This window comes from Drosophila innubila (assembly GCF_004354385.1).
Source record: "Drosophila innubila isolate TH190305 chromosome 2L unlocalized genomic scaffold, UK_Dinn_1.0 4_B_2L, whole genome shotgun sequence".
NCBI classification, from domain to species: domain Eukaryota; kingdom Metazoa; phylum Arthropoda; class Insecta; order Diptera; family Drosophilidae; genus Drosophila; species Drosophila innubila.
The window spans coordinates 28817710-28833031 of record NW_022995372.1 but is presented as its reverse complement, the minus strand read 5'-3'; the positions used below and the strand labels follow the sequence as shown (position 1 = coordinate 28833031).

At 35.1% G+C, this 15322-nt stretch overlaps 3 protein-coding genes across 3 annotated transcripts in view; all 3 read right to left on the bottom strand.

Moving 5' to 3' along the window:
- LOC117780168 (centaurin-gamma-1A) overlaps positions 1–15322 on the bottom strand; it is a 72824-nt gene that overhangs the window by 42360 nt on the left and 15142 nt on the right. The window lies entirely within an intron of this gene.
- LOC117780173 lies at positions 9921–10785 on the bottom strand. Its single transcript, XM_034616598.1, has 2 exons — positions 10560–10785; positions 9921–10499 (listed from the first exon to the last, which is right to left on the bottom strand). Exons 1-2 carry the CDS (start codon positions 10757–10759, stop codon positions 9944–9946), a joined length of 756 nt encoding a protein of 251 aa, XP_034472489.1. The 5' UTR covers positions 10760–10785; the 3' UTR covers positions 9921–9943.
- LOC117780169 lies at positions 14189–15261 on the bottom strand. The gene is made up of 2 exons (XM_034616595.1): positions 15059–15261; positions 14189–14978 (listed from the first exon to the last, which is right to left on the bottom strand). Exons 1-2 carry the CDS (start codon positions 15216–15218, stop codon positions 14230–14232), a joined length of 909 nt encoding a protein of 302 aa, XP_034472486.1. The 5' UTR covers positions 15219–15261; the 3' UTR covers positions 14189–14229.

Below are 15322 nucleotides of genomic sequence, written 5' to 3'. Positions count from 1 at the left end.
ATAAGATTTTCGTTCTCAACTTTAGAAATTCCGAACTTAGATAGCTTTTGACATTGTTTGTACTTGAATAAGTACGGAAATCTTGATTTTTTTCTGAGTGTTTAGAAGAAAAAATAAAATAAGAAAAACGGATTAGGTTTTAAGAAAGAAAGCATTAATAATATTAATGAAATACCACAGTAAAAACAAGACTACAACCATTACAATATTTAAAATTGTCGATGACTTTTCCTTTTATTCCCGCTATCATAATACTATTAATATTCGAAATATTATGTTATATTATAATATTAAATATTTTTTTCCTACTCCGAATTGATCTATTCTTATGCCCGTTACTTAAAAAATAAATAAAAGGGTATATTGTATTTGTTAAATTATATGTAACAGAGCGAAGGAGACATCTCCGATCCTATAAAGTATATATATTCTGTCCGTCCGTGTGGGCACCTAGTTTTCAAAGACTATAAGAGATAGAGAAACCTAATTTGGCACACTGACTTCTATGACGTTGGAGCGCGTGACTAATGTTATCTTATATTAATATCCTACTTAATCGCATTAAGATCAGTTCAACGGCAAAAATAGCTGTTAAAATTTTTAAGGCAATTTAAACCCCTAAAAGTATTTAACGGGAATTCGTATAGTCGGGATATCGACTTTAGTCTTTCCTACTAATTTATTCTCCCTTCTACATATAACATTTTAAGGCTGACTCTGCTTTCCTTGATCAGCAACCCTTTACACGTTTGACAAAATTTGAAGAATATTAAGAATAACATAAACACACGCATTATCAGAAAAAAGTAAGGCATAACAAACAATATTTAGATTTTAATTTGAATGGAAAGGTCGCTTAACCAACGAAATATTACCATTACTTAATGGTTATAATTTCGTTATCTAGCAAAAAACCAAATGTTGCTGGAGATCCTTTCAGCTTAATTTTCGACATTTTATTTTCCAAAAATATATGTGCGACCGACTTTAATCGTCTCCTTCGAATACCAGTGATTATAAATTTGCGATAATTCGACCCACTACTTCTAATCATTTTTCATTTAGAAAGGGAAAAAAATTTAAAAGGAATTCAAATATTTATAAACAACATTGTGCCCACAACATTAAGCAGTATAATACAGTATGTACAATGTATAGTAAAGTGTGTACAGTATGTACAATGTACATACATACTGTATTATACTGCTTAATGTAGTGGGCATAATATTATTTATAAATATTTGAATTCCTATTAAATCTTCTTACCTATCTAAAAGTAAATTATATAAACATTGTACATATTATCAATTTGTGTGTTAGCAGACTTCATCTTTTTTAAAGTATATGCAAATATTCAAAAGTAAATTTCCCACTGCTTTCAATATAAAACATAAATCAGCCATCTAGATGCAACATAAAATTACCCAAAAATATCACACACTTATGAGACTCAATGGGTGATTAATGAAACCAATGGAATGTCAACTCTTAAAGTGTGAACTCTGCGGTAGCAAGTTCAATCCATTGAACAGAATCCGAGCATTTATGTTTGATCCATTGATTTATCCAGGCAAAAAATATTGCGGTTAGCTAAATGCTGAGGACACTCCATTCATTACTTGCCAGAGTAAGGAAAGAAATCATCATTAGCAGTTGATTTCGAGGGGCATGATTAATGACTTGACGGTGTCCTGTGGCAATGACATGCGGCTGTGCATGTTGCACTGAAGTGCAACAAGCAACGAGCCACTGAACTACTGAACCGTTACAAATAAATCATCTTTTGCAATGATCGCATACCGCAAATTGATTGAATTTTGATGACGTCACAAAATGTCACTTTTTTGTACAGTTTGAAGATACATTTAATTTTGTTTTCTTTATCAATGTGTTCTCATCTAAAAAATTACGTTCACATAATTTGTGTTGTCTTGGCATTGATCTCATTCAGTTTTCTATGATTTATTTCGAAAGTGCGTGGACAATTGTTGTCTTACCCTGAGAGACAAACAGATCGATTACTGTAGCTATACTAATTGTTGTTGTCTTGTATGACACTGAAACAGAGCCCTAATCGGATCAGATATGGGCGAAGCAATCATACAAAACTGTTTTAAGTTCAGTCAAGCGATTTCTCTTAAAGTAAACCTCAAGAGCTAACCACATATCTTCAAATCAGTAAAAGGGAATAATAGAATAGATTCAAAGTCTGTGTGCTTACGTTTCTTAAGATTAATACAAAAGTATTGAACATTTCAACTTCGTTTTATAAATGTAACGCATTTGAAATGAAATTAAACTACATTTACTTGGTCCCATCAATATTGCAAAGAAGATAATTCAAGGAATATGCAATACTGTGATTCATTTTTAGTTCATTATGAAACTCAGAGATGACATCCTACAAGGCAGGAGATCAACAAACATGTGAAAAAAATTCTGTGCGGATCCGATTGACTCTAAAGTCTCTAAAAGACGATAGCTAAACTCAAATTGAAGCAACTTTAATAACAGTAATTATTCAAGCGTAACATTGAGTCTGATGTTGCATGAGACGGGGAGAGGATTACATAGGCGAGGGACGCTTTCTTTGGGTTGACGTGTTAGAAATCTAGGATTAAACATATGTAGATCGCCGCCAGGGGGACTCAGTTCTTTTTTCTATTTCGTCTTTTTTTTTAGACAGCAACATGTTTTTTTTTTTTTGGGTTAGTGTGTCTTCAGTTTGCAGCTTGAGGAACCACAGGAACAATGCCGTAGCATAAAGCAGCATCCTTATGAGATTAAAAATGCAAATCAGGCTGACGGCAGCCGCAGGAAAATATGATGAGCCGAAGACGAAACGAACGAAGAAAACATCGAATGACGTTGCAACTGAAAATTGTAATTGTTGTCAGTCAGCCTGCCTAGCTGTCCTGCGTCCTTGCGCCTGCCTGTTGTTCTTCTTTCTGTTTGCCCAAAACATGACAGCTTCATGCAGCAGCTGCGCCTGCGCCCTGGGCATGGTCTGAAGAAAATTCTGAATTCTTGGTGGTTTCTCGCTTACTCCCAGATCAACATTTATATCGACTTTAGCATTGATTTCATTAGCATTTTCAATGAAAAATTTTTTCCTATTGTTTTGTTTTTTTACTTCAGCAAAATTTTGTGTTTTTTTACAGCCGCTTGCATGATTTGACATAATTTTGATGAATTGTTTGAGTTGGGTTTGGTTTTTAAATTTGTTATGGGCTGGGTCTTGTTGCTGTCGTACTTGACAACCGTTAAAAACTTTATTCAGCTATGGTTGGACCGGGAAAATTAATACAACAGCTTTATTTCGATGAAAAATGATTTAAATTTAATTTACTCCAAAATCATTTGAAAATAAGTATGTGTAAGTCATGTGTGTTTTACAAATCTTTAACAGTGATTTTATATACTGTAAAATTTATTTAATTAAACTGAGTTACTTCTTAAATGTAATCATAATGCATTATACTTAATAAATAAATTTGTTAACTATAAAAAACATAGCCAAGTTAATAATTTTGCTGAATTTAAAAATAAATTAATGTCAGTCGACTTTTGTGACTTCCAAATGTGTTAAAAGAGTGAACACCGATATTTTGAGCGTATGATTTTAAAAGTCATTCTCCCTCCAAGCGTGAATACCTATATTTTAGTTATCCCCAGCTATGTCACATTAAAAAATAAAACTAAAAAGCTAGCAAAACTTTTGTATAGGATCATCCATTTATAATATAGCAGTTTCGAAAAAGAAAGATATTTTTCGTTTCACCCTAAACCACGCAGTCAGGCGCGCACCTTTGATAAAACGATTTTTGTGGAAAGTGTAGGAATAAAGAGAAATTGATTGAGCATATTTTCTGTCCCAGTCTCCAACTCTCTCAAAAATGGCTGAAATTTCTAAGCAACTACTTTCTTGATAGTATTATAGAACTATCTACAGTTAGTCCAGCTTGGAATCAGTAGTTTAATTCAGAATCCGGTGGTAAACAAAATAACTAGTCAGGAGAGGATAATATATTCTACATGACTATTGAGTCAACTCAGTTTTAGTTTCTAGCAGCAGTTTTAAGTTTTATTAAATTATATATATGTTGAAAAGTTAAATTTACAAATTTTTAAAATTTGTATGTTTTGTTTTTCCTCTGCATAAAAATAGTTTTAGCAAATAATCAACTACACTACTATTTTCAATATAAAAAAAATATTTAACAATTTACAGAGCCTAGTTGCGGACCGTTAAGCTCATAAATCCCAAACAAATGGCACTAATTAAACATAAAATTAACAAAACATTGCCAACAATTCGACAACAATTGGTGATCCTGATCGTATTGTCGCTTTAACCCCTTAGCCCAATGCAGATGTCGGCCTAAACAATGGCGCCTAAAGGGTTAAAGGTGTAAACATTTGACAAAAGTGTCACATCAAATCGTAGCCAGATTTCTTAAGACATCTGTCCGCGTTGTGGTGATCTGGTCCTTCCTGGTGGTGGCTAAACGATAACAAATACAGAACATGCAGGCATATTTCATTGTCATGCTAATGGAAGCAAAAACTTCCTGCAAGTGTGTCTATAACTCTGGTTTGACATCTGTCAAAAGTCTAATAAGTCATATACAATGTTTGCTAGAGCGCCTTCTGCATACCGGGCAAGGATTAACAGTGCTTGTGAAGTGTAATTGTATAGGTTGATTGATTGATAGGCAGTACAAGAAGTCAAATACCCAACAGATGCTTGAATTAAAAGAGAATGTGGGCGCCGATTTAGCTGAAAGCTATTTTACAGCTCTCTGACTCAAGAAAATTTCTTAAATTTCGTAATTAAAACAGTCAGCAGAGCATTAAATTAATTGATACCCAAGTGCAGCCAATCGTAATCAATCAGCTGTCTATCAAAATCTTTGGGAAATTACTTCCAGACGCGACTCTGAAATGGGATAAGCCCAAGTAACAGACATTTTTAAGTGCAAGTGGCAGAAGTTTCGGTGTGACGCATGTGGCAAGTACTACGAGTAATCGAAAGTGTAATCCTGTCGCAACTTTTTCAACCACCCCAACCCAATTTCAAATGCGCAATTTTCAGCTTGACTTGTCGCATGAAACAAATTTGGAAGAAAGGCGCAAGGAGAAAGGTAAAAGGATACAGGAGACACATGTCAAACTTAATTGAAAAAAACACAAGGCAACAGCATCCTTGGTAACCATTTCGCATCCTTTAGCGCTGCTGCTGTTCATTTACAGGACAATGCACCTATTGGGAAAATTGCGCGGCTCAATTACAAAAAGAGCACAACGCGATTCCTTGACGAGTCCTTTTGCGTTGCCTACAGATGCCTTTACCGTTGACTTGACGTAAACAATTGCCGCGAGGACCAAACGAAGCTACTACGTCTCAAATTAAAACTCATTTAATGCGCAACAAGGATAACAACATTTGCTTCAAGTAAACAAAACGGAACCCAAGAAAGGAACCAGCAATCCAAAAGCATCCAGAACTCAATTTCATCGCCGTATGTTGTACGACATATGTACATATATACAACTTCTAAATTATGTGCACCCCATTGTTAGGTCCTTTGCCTTCTGCCTCCTTGCCCCATTAATGAATCTTAATTTTATCATTTTAACAATCGCCGCATTTAAGAGTCTCTGTCATAAATTTTAAATTATTTGCGAGTACCCTTTATACCAAATCTAAGTTCGACACACAAGGATTTCAGTCTTACTCCGCAACAAAACAAGAAGCCATGAAGAAGCCCCTTAAGCTTCTATCAAAAGTTTTCGACAAAGCTCAAAGTTGTCGTCTAATGTTTTTAATTATTTTGTGCTTTGCCCGTTTTTAGCAGAAAGTCAGATGAAACACCCATGGAAATTTTAAAAAATACAACGACAGGCAATTTAGACATATCCTTTAGGTGGGTAAAAAAATTGAATTGCCTAAAAAAAACCGAATAATCACTTTATAAAGAAGTTTAAAATAAAAAAGCTGTGAGTTGTACAAAAGAAATAGAAAAAAATAAGTATGATTACCTAAGAAAGTTTAAATCAAATGAGAAACGGAAGATAAGATGTGGAGTCAGCAAAAGCGTTAAAAATATTTGTATCAGAAATATAAGTTAAGTTTATAAAAAAGTTTTTTGAAATGTATTAAACAGGGCCAAGGGTCATCAACTGCCGAGTCGATATAGAGATGTCCGTCTGTCCAGCTGTACGTCAGTCCCTTTGAGTGATCGCCTAGATCTACAGACTATTTGACCTACAGAGTTCTGTAAGCCACACGCTGATCAAGTATGTTTTAAATTTTTGACACGCTTCCTTTCGCTTCCGCATTTATGTTACTTTTGGTATTTAATTTTATCTATTATTATTATTTTTATACCCTGAGCCCATTGAAAATGGGCAAAAAAGGGTATAATGTGTTTGGCAGAATGTATGTAACAGGCAGAAGGAGGGGTGGCAGACCCCATAAAGTATATATATTCTTGATCAAGATCAACAGCCGAGTCGATCTAGCCCTGTCCGTCTGTCTGTCCGTCTGTCTGTCCGTCTGTTTGAACGCGTCGATCTCAGAGACTGTAAGTGCTAGAGACTTCAAATTTGGAATGCAGGTTTGTGAATACCATACGCAGGTCAAGTTTGTTTCCAATTTTGATGCCACGCCCCCTTCGCCCACAAATTGAAAAATAACGATTTACAGGCGCAATTTTTGACATAGCACTCCTAACTGAACAATCAGTTGAGAAGTATGCGTATTAAACGACCCTGAAAATTTCAAAGCGATTGACCCATAAATAAAGAAGTTATTTCGAATTTAGATTTAGTTGAATAATTACATTTGGATGGCAAATCAAACGTGCGAGCGAGACAGCATGTTCACGTTTGTATGCAAGGCGCGCACAAAGACAGAACGAATAAATACCCATTTTTTTTTTGGTACCAAATAAGAATTAAGCGATAAGCAAAAATATTATCGATATCATGTAATGAAAATGTTAATGTATAATTTATGTATATACAAATATACAATTTGATTAAAATATAATTGTGTTAATATATAAATATGTATTTTTGCATGGCAAAAATCAGCAGAAGCTGATAGCTATGTATGTATGAAATTGCATGAGAGAAATAGCGATCATTTTGCAGCACTACTCTTGCATCTTTGCCGAGCACTGAAAGCTGCAAAATAATAATTTTAATTATTAATATTTTCGATTCCTACACATATATATAATAAGTATCTGCTTATTATCGTTGTAAAAAAAAACTTAGCATTTTCCGCTTTAAGAATCTCATAAAATTAGACATTGCCTTTTATTTCAAATTTCGCGCGCACTGCAGCAGCCTTTGGCAGGCTTGAATTTGTTGCGTAAGTGGGAGAGAGTGAGAGAGGAAAATGGGTGCTGCCAGATTGCAGGCTGAGCAAAGTTGTAGTTTGTGGCTACTCTTGACACACGCTACATCGATTGCAAGCGATTACGACTTGCGATTTACCAATTTATCAATTTCTAATTAATTTTAAACAAGTTTATTATATTAAAGTTTATTATATTAAACTTATTTAAAATTAATTAGAAATTAATAAATTGGTAAATCGCAAGTCGTAATCGTAATCGAGTGATGTATTAGTTCAGTGAGGCATTAATAACGTAGTCTGCAGTGATAAGCACAGTGACTTCAGAAAACCGAAAGTTGTTCATAGTTTCGTGTGTAATTTTGATACCCTGAGCCCATTGAAATGGGCAACAATCAACTTTATAAAAGAGTACATGGGCTCAGGGTATCCCACTGTCGAGCGTGCTCGACTGTAGCCGCACCTCACCGCGAGCGAAGCGAGCCGGGGGTAGGCGAGCGAAGCGAGCAGGGGGCGGAGCCCCCTTGTTCCTCCTACAAGATTTCTCGGAACAAGATTGGTTAAGCCGAACGACGGTAATGGTAGTTTTCATTTTTAAAGCAACACAAGCTCCTAAAAGTATGTAACTGGAATTCCTATAGTCAGGGTCTCGACTTATCTATACATTAAAGAACTCACTAGTAGACGATAAAAAATCTACAAGTATTAATATATTAATATTTAAGCGTTTCTTTTTCAACGCTCAAGCCGAATACTCATGGTTCAAAAATTATATTTGGCAGCTGGTTAAACTACTAAGGTTCGGGTTATTTACTCTGAGATGCAACCAAGCTAAACCAAAACAAATATCAGACCCTTATCTTCTTTATGGTAAAAAGTAGAGGCTAAAGATGAGTTTGAATTATAGTTTTATAATTATATTTTTAATTTTTACCGTTAAAAAGCAACAAACTCAACAAACAATAAATTAAAATAAAATCATTAAATAATAACTGACCAAATGTTACAAAAGATTATACGAAATTTAAAAGCAACTGAAAACAGTTTGGGAATGGCTTTGATTTGTTAGACATTTGTTGAACACTCAAACTTAAAATTTTGAACCTGCCTCTTCTTTTAGTCAGACCTTAAAAAATTTGCAATTAAACTCTTGCAAGGGTCTTAACTTGCACCAACCGTTATGCAAACTACGTAACCGACCTTAGCAATCTGTGGACCAGCTAGCTGGTAGAGCGCTTGGTACTTTTGAGAAGCGAAGATCCACAAGAGCGAAAGCATTGACCGAGTTTTTAGTGATTTAAGGGGTTTTAAGAAAATTGCATCATAAATGTGATCAAAATGGACACAAACAAAAGGAAAAAGACAGAAAAACTTTGCCAGCAAGTAATGGGAATTTGAAAATGCACAAGGCTCCCAAGTGAATGAGCATAGGCCGCAAGGACATGGAAATCTCAGTAAGCCAAGGACAAAATTCACAATGCACGCAGTCTGTTCGTTAGATCGTAAAACTTCGATGAAAACAATGGGAACACCGCAGGATGGCTCAGATGAACACACAAATGTGGCTAAGCACGTACTCATAAAAGGACATTTGTCTGATAGTATGTCCCAGCATTCTGTTGCATTATGACAGTCTCAAGTCCGAGTCAAGGTGCAAGGTGTGTCCGTGTTTGTGCAGTTGTGTGCAAAAGGACTCATAAATTGCAAATGAAATGAGCCAAAACGAATTCGAGTCGTACAGACATTGTGAGAGCCCAACAGCAAGGATAAGCGATTACACCAAAGGATCAAGAAAATGTAGCTCAACTACACGATTTGCACTAATTAACAACAAATAATGACGTTATACATTTTAACAAATAACAAAAAATATAAAGATTGAAAAACATCTGCCACAGGCTGTCTCTTAGTCGGTTTTTAACGGGTGTCGCAAATCCTGTGTCGAGGCTAGAAAGTGTTGGACCAAAGGACCACCCGTTGTACTCATGCTGTGTTACGACTCGTGCATTGCTTTGTCGGGCTGACAATGCAGCAGACCAAAAGCCAGGACAACGGACAACGAACCAGGATGTCGGCCAATGAATTGAGATGTCCCGCTGGCGCTCTCGGCGACACTTAAATCCGATTATGGAATTTTTTCTAGCCTTCCCCTACTTTGGCTCACTTTCATATTATGACCGTAATTTATGGTAAAATCGATTAGAACGAGTCAAAACCGAATAATGGAATAAATTGATAATTTTTCAGAATTTTCCTGATGATTGTTATGTTTACTTACTCATGGACTTTGTTTTAGCTTTGAAATCTTATCGCTCTTACCTGCAAAATGCAGAACATAAAGATTATTTTTATTAGAAACACATTGAATATTGAAAAAAAAATAATTTAAAATTAGTCAACTTTACGAGCAAACAAAACTAGTTTAAAATTAACTAAAGATGTACTTAAAAAAAAAAAAGAAAGAGCATAAAAAGTCCATTTCAATATTATTTAAAAAAAAGCACTGCTACTTTATTGTTATAATTATTTCTTAAGAAAAAACAAATATAATATATCAATCGCTCATTAGACAATATTTTAACAAATGGGCTCTACCGGCAATATTCCCTTAACCAGACCCAAAATGATAGCTGATATCTCATACCAGGCTACATTCTCTAGCACAGAGTTCATTGGTGACACTATCAATTGCTCCATAAACTGAGAGATCTCATTTGGATTATCGTTGATTAACAGCTCGAAAAATTCATCGATAAATTGGTTAAAAATCTTTGAGACCATTAAATTTTTGCCCATAATTCCTGTGATCTTGGAGTTGGACTTGCCCAGCTGCCAATCAACTTTCCAGCTCTTGATGTGTGTTCCCTGGGTAAGAGTTGAGGGACGTATGACGAAGCTTCCATTGGCACGCAGATTGATTAGTTCCAGATCGAAGACACCATCGCCCCACATGGACACATCAGAGCCAAGCAGGTGACTTAAAATGTTCAGCTTGTAGTTTGAACTGTTCAGCTGAATGCGAGGAAAAGTCATATCGAACTGGATGTTATGCTTTATATTGCTCCATTTGAGTTTATAGAACTCAAATCCATCCAGACCCACTACGGACAGATCCGTAAAATTGCCCTCACAGCTGCAAACCGAATGTTAAATATCATTCTCAATGCAATTTTCGATGTCGAGTTAGTCATACCGAAAACTATCTGTACTGATGTCAATCGCCTTGAAGGCCCTCTGAGCTGGAGCCAGGATTGGTATACCACGTTCCGGATAGCCACATTGCATCTGCAGACGTAGAAATTCGGTTAGCTCACGTAGATCGTCATCAAAGAGAGTGCTTGAGCCCAAGGAGCAGCAGAGCAGGACACAGAGGATCAGAAACGAACTGCGCATGGCGACCAAAGAAGAGAAACTAATACAAAACTATAAAGCTAATTTTGTACTTGGAATTCATACAACGATTAATCACTCAAGTGCTTGCTGTACGATTAGATAGGATTAGCACAGGTGTTGTGTTTTGATAGCAATTCTAACAACCTATACCTGCCTGAAAGTAGACTATATCCAAATGGCCACATTTTAGGTTTATCAGGTGTGTTCTGCAAATTTATAATAGCACACTATGGGCGATTTTTCGGTTTAGGCGGCATAAAGTCCAAGATTTCATATAATTAATAAGAAATTTTACATGTGTTGTGTTGTTGTTGTCAGCTGTTATTGTTAGTATATTTTTTTTATCAAAAATCTAACCAAAGAAGTTGTGTTCCGTGGACTATTACTTTTGTGGTGCACGCCGGTGCAAGCAACTAAAGATGACAAGTTTGTTGTTAAGACCTATTGCCTACAATGTAATTGTCCTTTTTTGCTCCTTTTTGCTCCTTTTCGAATAAATCACATTAAAAAGAGCAAAAAGTTTCATATTGCTGGTACAAATTCAGGGGCTGGAAGTAAAGGCGTGGCCCAATTGACAAATTTTTTTTTCCAAAAATCTTGTTTAATATAGGTAATACTTGGACAAAATTTTAAGTGCATAGCTTCACTTTTAGAGTTTTTGCCAATATGTCTAATTTTTTTCAAATTTTTTCCAATTTGCAAAAAATTTAATAAAATAAAATTTAATTTTATTGTTGTCTAACTAACGTACACAAAAAATTTCAAGTCTCTAGCTTCATATTTAGAGTTTATGCCGCCTAAATCGAAAAATCGACCATAGTGAAGTGCTAAAGCAACCCAAAAGCAATTGCTGGTGTTCCTGAAAAAAAACCATTGCTCTTAAATGTCTAAAAAAAAATTTTGAGAGATTTAACAAAATTAAATATTTATTAAATTGCATTAAAATATCTTTAAATTGAATATATAGTAAATGCATAAAAAATATGTTCGAAAATATTAAATGAAAATATGCAATGATTATTTCTGCCGCGCAAAAGCTGTCTGCTACATAGGTTTGCTGCTTTGTCATATATCAACTCTACGTAATATGTATACCTATATACACTTAATTGGTAATATCTTCGGAATGCGAATTTTTACAGATATGTGTGATTTATCATTGACTATAACTTATTAAAGTTTGATAAAAATATTGAATGTCAATTTTTTTTAAATGGCCAAAATGTGAGACAAATAACCTTTTTTTTCACCTGTAAACCTTTTTTACCTGAGCACTTTAGAAAAAAGTACGCCTAAAAGTCCTTATCAACATATCTGTAGCTTATTTGGTTTGGAAACTGTTGGGGTTTTAATTTCAAACAAACATTTCTAGTTTTTTTAAGAATAAATTCCCATCATAAAATCTAAGCTTTTTTAGCGTTTTGTATCAGACATACAAACAAACAAACTGACTATTCATTTAAGTTTGAGAAGTCCACTACAAATTCAAAATTTATATATCTTTTGAACTAGTTGTCGGATTTGGGTGATCGAGGTATCAATAAAAAATTTTGCCAAAAGGCCCCAACAGCCCCATTAGCTGCAATCATTTTTATTTTGCCCCTCCCACTGACACCCCCTTATCTCATGATCTAGGTGAGCTAGAAAAAGTTTTAGTTTACAATTTTGTAAGTTAGGACTAAAAATTTTGATCGGTGTATAACTAGATTTGATCGGACAGTCGTAGCAAATTTTCAATATTAGCTGTATATATTGGTAAATATATTTCTAAATTTGAATTGTTTTATAAAACTTTTTTCTGTCAAAGAAAACAAGCATAACACCTAAATTGTAAGAGTTATAGAGTGGATTACACGAATGATATCTTCCCAGTACCCGTATCTTTGATAATCTATTTATTACTAATTCACTAACTCACTGATCATTGCACAGCACAAATCATAAGACCTAGGAGGCCCTAGTGTATTAATATAAAAAAAATTTTAAAAGAGAAAAAAATATACAGTCGAACTTCCTTAACTCGAACCACCATTATCCAAAGAAAAAGTTCGACTTATGGAGACTTCGTGTTATGGAATTTTCTTTTTTTTTTTTAAGTTTAAGAAACTACAATTCATTCATGTTAAATTGTGATAATTTTAATTTTTTTTTATCTTGTAGGGCGTACAAGTTTACTTAAAAAATAAAAAGTCAGAAACTAGTGACAACAAACGCATACAAAACAAAACAAAAAAAAAATCAGAAATTATTTACTAAAACTCAAACACTTCAAATTGCTTTAACTCTTACTTTACTATACTTTATTCAAGCTAAACAGAACTTAAAAAATCGGAAACTAGGGGCTGATAAATATTTTTTTTGTTATTTTCAAAAGAAAAAAAAGGACTTCAAGTTTGTTTAAAGCCATGTAGTGATCATCACATGTAAAGTTAATGGTTTGCAAATAAACAGTCAACGTTTTTAAGGCGTTTTCTACATCGCTCTTGGAGGGCTGGCAAATATTATCCTCCACTGAGCCTTCATCATCGCTTTCCGCTTCTCTTAAAATAGTTTCCACTAAATCGGAGCTAATAAAACGCTATTTATTGTTGATAACTCCGAAAAATTCGACTTACAGAAGCACGTGCCATTATTTTTGTTCGAGTTATGCAGAAATTTGAGTTTCGGAAGCAGAATTGCTTGAAATTTGCTCAGTAAACGCTATGTCACTAAATTTTGTTGGAGTTAGAGAAAATTCTAGTTATAGAAACTCAAGTTAGGGAAGTTCGACTGTATTTATGATCGCAGTTCAAAAATGTTGAATTTTTTGCAATATTCACAAATAAGAATATTCAATAAATAATGCAAATATTAAAAAGATTTCATTTAACTGCGCTTAACTTTATCTCAATTAGCTTCTTATTAATCGATCGAGAAGATTATCACTGCTAAATAACACACTTTTAATACGCCAAATCTCAAGTCAAATTTTATTTAAACATCACGCCAAAATATATTTGTGTTTCATTTCAATGAGCTTAAAAACAAATACTTGGATACAATTGGTCCCGTTAAATCGAAACTGAAAGTTCTGAATGTTACAGGTCGGCTCTAACCAGATAGCCACGGATTTACCCTCAATGCAGTAGCTTCAAAAGTACTCTTCTTATTAGGTTTTTTTTTTTTGTTCAGCAGTGGTGTTAGTTCTCATATTGATGTTCAAACGAAAGAAATAGAAACGATCGAAAGGTTCGGTTTATTCAAAAAAGGTGAGATTAAGATATGAGTATCAATCTTGAAGAGTGTCTGTGTGACAGACTAAATTAGTTCAAGAAAAATACTCCAGAAAAATAAGATGGGGATTCTCATTAGATAAGCTAGTTAAAAAAAACTAAAAATTTAAATTGGAAATAGAATTAGGAGTCCAAATAAATAATAAAACCCAAAAAATCTAGTGAAAAAACTCATACAATTTTATTGAACAGTGAAATTTAGGCCCATGGATCTGCTGGGGGCACACAGTCTACGACAATTGGATCGTCCTCGCTTTCACCTTCGCTGCCAGCCAAGATCAGATCGACAAGGGTCCAGAAATCCTTGCCCTTAAGAAATTTGTTGACGGGTGGCACAATCGTATCTTCAATGGCATCCGAGATGCTCTGCTGGTTTTCATTGATTAGCTTGACCACAGCATTCTCCAGCTGGCGATTGATGGCGCTATTGACCTTTCCATTGCCCATGAAACCTGTAATGTCCGACTCGACAGCTCCCAGTCCGATGGTTGTCTTCAGAGAGAGAATCTTAGCAGAGCCCCACAGAACAGGCAGCTTGTATTTCAAGGTGCCTTTGATGCGCAGATTGATCAGATCGAAGAGGAGGGATCCAGTACCCTCATATTCAACAGACAGACCCAGTTGACGCAGTGCATCGATCAGTGTATCAGTTTCGTACTTCTGAGCAGTTGTATCAATATTATTGAAGTTGAAATCGAATGTGATTTTCGATGTGAACACATTCAACGTAAATTTGTTGATCTGGAAGTCATCCAGACCGGCAACCTTGAGGCGGAACACATGGTTGATGGTCTCAAAGATTCCACGCTTCAAGTTTAGATTCGCTTCGTTGATCCTAAGAGGTGCCAATGGGGGAATACCCAAATCAGGCCAGCCGCAGACCATTTGCTTCTGCAGTTTGCGGATCATGCGACGCACCTGCCAGGATACGATGAACTGAGGTGCAACTAAAATGCAAAGGTAAAACCAATTCCAAATCCGATATAAGATAATACTATTTGAAATGCTGTAAATTACTTTGGCTCACCCTCAACATCGCCCTGTTCGGGCTCAGCGAAGATTTCAATGTCTCCATTTTGATCGGCATATTGCAGCAGACGCTGCTCAATTGGATTGGACTGGCGACTAGACAAGGTGCCGGCGGCGCAGATGGCCACTAAGCTGGCCAAAACTAATAGAAAACGCATGTTGAATGCTTATGGTAAACCTCAACTAGCTACTGAATGGCCAAAGAATACAGTAGCACCTTTTATAGGAAGGCTGGCATAATCAAGAGTCATGCGACGATAAG

Bases quoted from the DNA above. Each gene is read 5' to 3' on its own strand.
- LOC117780173 (XM_034616598.1), bottom strand. From the start codon at position 10,759: ATGCGCAGTTCGTTTCTGATCCTCTGTGTCCTGCTCTGCTGCTCCTTG. The intron at 10,500-10,559 runs GTATGACTAACT...TTCGGTTTGCAG, and splicing joins ATCAGTACAGATAGTTTTCG to CTGTGAGGGCAATTTTACGG.
- LOC117780169 (XM_034616595.1), bottom strand. From the start codon at position 15,218: ATGCGTTTTCTATTAGTTTTGGCCAGCTTAGTGGCCATCTGCGCCGCC. The intron at 14,979-15,058 runs GTGAGCCAAAGT...TTTGCATTTTAG, and splicing joins CGAACAGGGCGATGTTGAGG to TTGCACCTCAGTTCATCGTA.